Raw genomic sequence first — 7,908 nt, 5'->3', positions numbered from 1 at the left:
CCCGCCCCTGGCCCTGAGTCCCCGACCGCTCCTCTTCCCCCTCTGTATCCCAGTTCCGTCCCAACCGACCTTAGGCGCATTCCGAACCCGGCTCAGAGGCGGCTCTGGCCTCGCTAGCGCCCCCTTCACCCCCAGGGAAGAAGCACATTCTGGTGCTGAGCGAGCTGCGCCCGGAGGACGCCGGTGAAGTCCGCTTCCAGGCGGGACCCGCCCAGTCCTTGGCTCTTCTGGAGGTGGAGGGTGAGCAACTGCGGCGCGGGGACGGGGAAGGGGACCTCATCTCCTGCCCTGGGACTGAAGGACTGGCGGCTGCTCCCTGGAACGCTACCTTCCTCCCTTGCCCTCCCCTGGAAGGCTTCTCCGGGGCGGGTCACGGAGGGCAGCGCGTGTCCTGGGGAGACTTTGATGAGGGGTGCAGAGGGCTGGGGCCCGGGGTGGAGGCAGCAGGGAAGAAAGATGCGTCTCTTCTGGGGGCCATGCGTGTCCTTATTAACTTAAGCCCCCGCCGCCCGTCCCCAGCATCGCCTCTCCAGATGTGCCGCCGCCCCCCTCGCGAGAAGACAGTTTTGGTGGGCCGCCGGGCGGTGCTGGAGGTGACTGTGTCCCGCTCAGGGGGCCACGTGTGCTGGTTGCGAGAGGGGGTCGAGCTGTGCCCGGGAGACAAGTATGAGATGCGCAGCCACGGCCCCACCCACAGTCTGGTCATCCATGACGTGCGACACGAGGACCAGGGCACCTACTGCTGCCAGGCCGGCCGGGACAGCGCCCACACACGGCTGCTGGTAGAAGGTGAGTGGAGCCAGCTGGCAGAGGTCAGAAGGGCAGACTGGTTGGCCAGGCAGGCGGGGCGCCTGGGAGCTGGTGGGCTAAAATACACCTATGGGAGGCGTTCCAGGACTTGAAGTGGGAATGGGTTCTGGGATGTGTTGGATGGGGTGGGGGGAGAGGGGTAGGATAGAGCACATCCAGGGCTGAGGCCAGGAGAGAGCCCTGAGTTCTCAGGAGCCACTGGGCTCAGGTCAGCTGTTCTCTACATCCCTTCCTGCCTGCCTGCCTGGCTTCTCACTCCCTCCTGCCTCTGGGCTGTGTTTGTCTCTCCTGAACAGCCCAGTTTCTACCAGTTCCTCTTCTTCCCACCTGCCCAACACTGGGCTGTGCCCCAGCCTGTCCCTCATCCCTCCTGCTCTCTGACCAGCTGGCTTCTGTCCTTCTTAGCGAGTTCAACACCAGCCTGGGCTGAGGACCCCTGAGCTAGTCCCATTTTTTCCCCTCTTCCACAAAGGAGACAACCCACTTCCACCCAAAACCCCTGCTTTCCCTTCAGATGCTGTGCTTTCCTCCACCTCTAACTGACCCCCACCCTCCTGCCCCGACAGACAGCCCCAAGAAAGTCCTAGAAAGAATGGGGCAGGGGCAGAGAGCCCAGCTCTTCCTGTATGAGTGCCCAAGCTCTGCCAGGGGTGGGAAAAGGGTACCCACTCTTGCCTAGCCACACGTGGAGTCATTCCTCTGCAGGTAACTAGAAGGACCGAACCTGGCCAGGCGGGTGCCCTTGGACAGCTTGGAAGGCGTGTGCCCTTACCCTGGGCAGGCGAGAGGAGACAGGGAAGCCAGAGGAGTTGGGAAACAATAAAAGTGTAACAGACTGTTTCCCTGCCTCTCTGTGTGATGTGGAAGGACAGACCTTGCCTGAAGGCCCTGTGCAGTGAGTGACACAGAGGACTTAGGCTGCAGTGCTTCCATCTGGCCCATGGAAGTGCCAGCCACTGAAGACCACCACTCCTGGCAGAGGCCACGCAATTTGGCACATTTATAAAAGATGTAAAACAGGGTGGGGTGGGGGAGACAGAAGCATGAGGTGTCCCAGGTGGCGTGACAGACACCAGACATGCACCGTGCATTTAAGCCCCCCACCCCAAGCCCCCCTTCCCGACCCAGCCCAGAGCAGCACCCTCCCGCCCCCATCCCCTGTCACTGCCCTCAGGCTGGTGGCTTTGCAGAGGCCAGGAGACCAGGGTGAGGGGTGCTGTAGTTTGCCCTGTGGACAAGGACAGGGACCCTTAGATGAGTCTGGTTGGGAGGCATGGCGATGGGGGAGGAGGGCAGGCCTCTTCCCTTAGACATGCAGGAGAGTAGCCCGTGGGACCCAGCAGTGGAAGAGGAGGTGGAGCCATCCCTGGAGAAGCCCTACCAATCAGAAATTGAAGGCAAGGGTCCCGGGGTCCCCTCCAATCCTCCCCCCACACGCACGAACGCACAGGCAACACACTCACAACCCTGAGCACACCCCAATGGGGTTCACACCCCGCGTCCTTCAGGAGCCCCTTGGGAGCTTGGGAGGAGGCTCCCCCTTCAAGCCAGGCCTAGCCTGAGACAAATCCTCCCTTCTAGTGACCAGGCCAGCCCTCTCCAGGGAGGGGCGAGGGATAGCCAAAGGCTTCAGGGCCAGGGGTGCTGGGTGGTGGCCTGGCAAGCCTTCCCGAGCTGGCAGAGCTGGTGACTGCAGAGTCTAGACAGGCGGAGATGCTGCTATACCCGCACGGGGGGTCCTGAGCAGGCTGTCAGTGGCCCCCGGGACCCATACTCATAGTCTGCATCTGTGGGTGAGGCCATGAAGGAGCTCAGTGAGCTCCCCGTCTGTCGGTCTCGAAAACTCTGGATGTAGCTCTGTGGGGAGTGAACACAGGTGTGAGCGTTCCCATAGACTCCTGCCCCAAAGGTCACCTCTCCCTGCACCCCCACAAGCCTGACACTACTCCCCAAACTACCACAGCCGTAGGACCTCATCACACCCAGAGTCTGCAGCCCTGAGATCACCTCACCGCATAAAACTCCCATTAAAATTTGTGCTCAGGATACTGCTTCCCCGATCCCAAGGCTGATTCCACCAGGCCCCTGATGCAGGGCTTCCAAGGGGTGGACAAAAGACGGGCCTTCTAGACAGTGAGCAGACCTGGAGAGAGCCCAGTGCTCCTTGGACACAGTCTACACACTTTCTTCTCTGTATTCAGGCTGGATGGGCTCAGGGTGCTCACCGGGGAGAGGACATCTCCATTGAAGCGTTTGATGGGCACTGGCCTGCGCCGATAAGCAGGGTCGGGGGGACCAGGCCTTGGAGGAGCCCGGGAACCTCTTGGGGGAGCCCGGGGGGGTCTCTTTTTCCGCCGCTTCTCCTTGCGCTCTTCCTGCTGCCGAATCCGCATCAGTTGCACACGTCGTTGCTGCCGGCTGATGACCACTGTGCAGGGGTGGGCAGAGAAGGGTCTCAAAGGCCCGTGTGCCTCATCTCCCCCAAGCCTTCCCCCTCTCTTGCCACCTGGAGGCTCCAGGCTTCCAGATTCCCCCGTCCATCACCCCTCACCCCCTTCCCGTCTCTTCCTTTCCTGGTCTCTCACCTCTCAGAGGGCGCTTCCTGCTGTTCTTTTCTTCCAAAAGTCTTTATGGAAGATTCCCAGGCTTCTAGGTACCCCTTTCTTGACTCTCATCACTGTTCCAACCCTAAGCTTAGGTGACTCACCTAGGCCCGCCACCTCATCTTTCCACGGGACAGGCACAGCTGCTCTCTCACTGGCTTTCCCATCGACACTCTTCTCCCTCCAATGCCTGCTTCACTCAGCAGCAGAATAAGCAAAAGCGAACTTAGACGCTGTTCTCCCCTCCAGTGGCATCTCATTACCCTTCTAGTAAAACGCAGAGTCCATTTCGTGGCCCAGAGGGCCCACACCATCAGCCTGACTCCCAAACCTCACCTACCACAGTCCTGCCCCACTTCCTCAAACCAGCCAAGCTCGCTCCTTCTCAGGGCCCTTGTTCCTGGCTGTTCCTGTCTCTCTAGCTCTTCACTTGGCTGGTCCCTTAGCCTTCAGGTCACCTGCTTACGTGTCATGTCACCTTCTCCAAGCAGCCTTTCTTGACCACCCTAGCTGGAAGAGCCTCCATGGGGCACTCTTTCATTTCACTCTGCACAACTGGAATCATCTTGTTTGTTTGCATGTCTATCACCTCTCTCTCGCCTACCCTGAATGTTTACCCATAAGAGCAGGGACGTTTTCTGTTTTATCTCTGCTCTATCCTAAATGCGTAGAATGAGGTTGGCACAGACCTGATGCTCCATGCACTGTTGTGGGATGAATGGTAGCATTGTTGGGTGCTGTCCTCCCAGACCCTGCTAGGGTGTACAGCTTCTGCCTCCAGTCCCCAGTCACTCAGCCCCGACCCGTCCCTGACCAGCCCACTCCTCTCATGCCCACCCCGGCCTGTGCCCTCTCACCTTCTGTGTGGGAGTCCCCCTCGGCTGTCACCCGCCACTGCACCAGAACACCCATCAGGCTGAGCAGGGGCCAGAGTGCCAGCAGGGCCCAGCTCCGCCAGCAGAGGGGAGGCACCGGAGCAGCCCGCAGTCGCTCTACCACGTAGCGCCCCAGCAGTAGCAGCTCCGCAAAGTAGTCAGCAGCAGTGGCGATGAGCGCAGCACCAGTCACTGCGGTGGCCAGGGTGGTGAGTGGGCGGGGCCAGCGCAGGGTGAGCAGGGCACAGAGCACGCCGCCCCCCAGCAGCAGCCCCAGCGGGCCCCACACTGAGCCCGGCTGGTAGTACGGTGCGGAGCCCAACAGGGCGGCGGCCGCGAGCAGCAGGCCCAGCAGCAGCCCCACCAGGAAGAGGCCCACACTGCGCACCAGCATGGCTACCAGCCCGCAGAGCAGCCCAATGCCCAGTGCGATGCCAGCGCTTGCCCCAGCACTCAGCTGTGTCTCCAGCACCCGCTCTCGGTAGCACAGGAGGAAGATGACCACCGAGCCAAACAGCAACCCAGTGAGGAAGAGCACTGCTTTGAAGCAGCGGTAACCTGGAGGGGAACAGGGGCTAGTAAGGGGCCAAAATGAGGTCACCAGGCTGGGGGGAAGAGGTCAGAGGGGTCAGGGAAATGGGATCACAGGGGAACCAAAGACAAGGACACTAAAGTCAGAGAGCTGAGGATCACTGAGGTCATGAGGGCATCAGAGATAGGGCCATTGAGATCAGGGGAGGTCAGAGAGAAATGGCCGTTGGAGATCACTGGTAAAACAGACATTATCATTGCTACTGATTTGGGGTCTTTTAGGGTTGGTGTCTTTAAGAGTTGAGGTCTTTAGGGTCAGGATAGATTACTGGAGACAAGGGTGAATCAGTAATAGGGGCACTGGGGCCTTTGTGTCATAGGGGTCAGAAAGGTAAGTCATTAGGGACACAAGAGGATCAACAAAAGAGTCATTGAAGTCTTAGGGAGGGATTGTTCAGAGAGAAGTTGTATCTGGAAGTCAGAAAGAACTTGAGAGCTGGGGGTCACACAGTTTCAGAAAGATGAGCCTTTTGAGAAGTCACAGAGATTCAGAGATATGGCAGCACTGGAAGGTTACAGAGAGGACAGAGAAGCAGGGTTACCGGGGAGGAGTTCCAGGAGATGAGGTCTTTGCATGCTAGGGGAATTGACAGAAGTGGTATCATTGAGAGTATTCAAGGGGTTCTGAGAGACAGAGGAACAATGAGGCCAAGGAGATGGGATTACCGAGGTCATGGTATGTGGAGGAGTTATCAGACAATGAGGTTGTAGGAATGAGAGAGTTAGGGGTAGCCAGGGATCAAAGCTAGAGATATTAGGGGGGTCAGGGGATGGAAGGTAATGAGATAATAGGGGGGTGTGAGGTCACTAGCGCTTACATTGGGTGATAGGGAATCGAAGAGGGGGGGCAATAGTGGTTGTGGAGTTTCACAAATAAGGAGGTTCTAGGGCCATTAGACCCATTAGAGGTACCTGCAAGGGTGAGAAAAGTGTAGATCCTGAATAATTGGGAAGACGGAAGCCAGAGATGGGTTCAAGGAGTCAGGGAAAGCCAAAGAGAAAGAAAAAGAGGAGATTCCATTCCAGGAGTGAGGGGAAATATCAGTCTAGGAGGTCACAGAGAGGAGCAGGGCATGGACAAAGGCTCAGAATCCAGGAGTCTGGGAGTAGTGGCATTCAAGAGGGGCAGGACGTCAGGGAATCCCAGGAGAGGGAATATGAGGCTGCACTGAGCAACATGCAGAGAGAGTGGGTATAGATAGTGGGGGGGGTGATACAGACTCCTCGGAGGACTCAAATGTGTCCTGAACCTTTGTGGGGGGCACTTCCTCCTGCCTACGCTTCAGTTATTCAGCCCAGAGTTTGGGGGAGGAAGAGGAGGGACCATCTGGTTCTCATCCCTGTCTACCCACCCATTCTAGGGAGAAGTATGGAGGTTGCAGGACACAAATTTTGCACTACCTCTATCCAGTCTGGAACCCAAACCCCAAAGCCTCCTTTGCCTCCACTGGTTCCAGCTCCCTAGAGCCCTCCTCTGGGAGGAATTCCTTGGACCCCACCCCCACCCCATAGAGCTCACTCTCCTCTCTGAAGTTCTGTAACTCTTGCTGTAGAGTCACTGAGCACTTACTCCATGCTGTCACTAGCCCATATGGTGCATTTGTGCAAATTAGAAAAAGGTATGCCTGTCTCTAGGCAAAGCTGCCTTGTGCCAAGGCCTAGAGTTTGTCAAGTAGAGCATGAGCTGGATTTCAACCCCCACTTGACTATTCAACTGAGCTTCCTTGCACAGCACCCATCCTGTACAACTGTTCATGGCAGCCCTGATTACTGGAGCCTACCTTGTAGGCGATCACCATATGTATGACTACCATCCAGCCCACTCTAATATGTATCACAGGTGTGACTTTTTTCAGGAGTCTCTCCCCCGTCAGACAATATGCCCTGTGGTAAGGGACCATGTCTAATCACCATGCTAACTGTTTTCAGTGCCTACCTAAAACAGTGGCCCAAACACCATCTTCACCAAAATAGCTACTATTTATTGAGTGCTTATTTATTCTGATAACAACTGTATGCAAGACAAACATTGTTCCCATTGTTCAGATGAGAAAGCTGAGGCTCAGACACGTTCACATGCCCAAGGCATCACAATTAGTAAGTGCAGAGCCAGGTTCAAACTCAAGCACACCTACTTCAAAAACCTGTGTTCTCTAGAATATAGTCTAGGTGATCTATAAACGTGTGGGATGAAAGAAAAGGAAAAGAAAGACAGTTAGTTATTCATGATGGTGGTGGGATTTCAGAGAAGATTTGGGGACCCCAGAAAAAAATCATGGGGAAACTTGGGGAGCCCAGGTGTGGGATGAGATGGGGATCTCACCGAAGAAGCAGTAGACGACTCCAAACAAACAGCACATGATGCAGACGAGGGCCGGCAGTGCCTGGTACCTGCGCTCCAGGGGCTGTTCACAAGGTGCACCCCAGAAGGCGTCGTCTGGCTCCGGGGGCAGCAGCTGGAACCGCAGTGTTGCCACAGTGCCCGGCATAGTGCTGGGAACAGAAGGGAGTCACCCTCCCAGGTTAACCTGACAGAGGGAAACTTGCGGTCAAGGAGGAGTCCTGGGTCCCCACCATGATGGTGTGGGAGTGGGAGTGAGAGAACTCAGCAAGGACACAGTGGACAAAGGAGTGGTGCCCACATCATGCAGCTCTGGAAGCATCTCTGGAGTGGGGGACAAAGACAAAGGGAAACAAAAGTGCCTGGCTAGAGGAGGCTGGGATGAAGTTAAAAGGGGGACTTTGGGGTGGGGGGGTGACGGCAGCGTGCTGCCCGAGGGGAGGAGGCAGCCAGGAGACCCGTCTGTGGGCGGCCAAATCTGGGCATGTTCACAATTTACCTGGGCTGGAGGCAACCTGAGCTTCTGAGCGAAGGAGGAGGTGCAGGGGCCGGAGGGGCGGGGGCTGCGGGGCGCCGGCGGCTCCAGCTGGCTGGGGTCCCGAGAAAGTCCGCCGTGCGGGGAAGGGGGCTGCCGGGCCGGGGGGACTGGTCTCCGCGCGGCGGCGGCGCCGCTCCACCTCTGGCACCG

At 57.6% G+C, this 7,908-nt stretch overlaps 2 protein-coding genes across 2 annotated transcripts in view; one reads left to right on the top strand and one right to left on the bottom strand.

The window, feature by feature from the left end:
• The window catches only part of LOC110595714 (obscurin-like protein 1), a 4,377-nt gene extending 2,727 nt beyond the window's left edge, over positions 1–1,650 (top strand). The window contains exons 4-6 of the mRNA XM_021712803.1: positions 75–240; positions 520–789; positions 1,490–1,650. Of these exons, the coding sequence (XP_021568478.1) occupies positions 75–240; positions 520–789; positions 1,490–1,641 (588 nt within the window). The 3' untranslated portion in view covers positions 1,642–1,650. The remainder of the gene's footprint in view (positions 1–74; positions 241–519; positions 790–1,489) is intronic.
• Positions 1,651–1,780: 130 nt separating this feature from the next.
• On the bottom strand, positions 1,781–7,900 carry TMEM198 (transmembrane protein 198). Its single transcript, XM_008058894.2, has 5 exons — positions 7,720–7,900; positions 7,203–7,372; positions 4,271–4,846; positions 3,036–3,238; positions 1,781–2,667 (listed from the first exon to the last, which is right to left on the bottom strand). Exons 2-5 carry the CDS (start codon positions 7,366–7,368, stop codon positions 2,530–2,532), a joined length of 1,083 nt encoding a protein of 360 aa, XP_008057085.1. The 5' UTR covers positions 7,369–7,372; positions 7,720–7,900; the 3' UTR covers positions 1,781–2,529.
• Positions 7,901–7,908: the final 8 nt, after the last annotated feature.

The sequence above is a fragment of the Carlito syrichta genome, unplaced genomic scaffold, assembly GCF_000164805.1.
Source record: "Carlito syrichta isolate Samal-C Ts95f unplaced genomic scaffold, Tarsius_syrichta-2.0.1 Scaffold303646, whole genome shotgun sequence".
Taxonomy (NCBI): domain Eukaryota; kingdom Metazoa; phylum Chordata; class Mammalia; order Primates; family Tarsiidae; genus Carlito; species Carlito syrichta.
The sequence above is the reverse complement of the archived record's forward strand: the minus strand, read 5'-3'. Positions and strand labels throughout refer to the sequence as shown.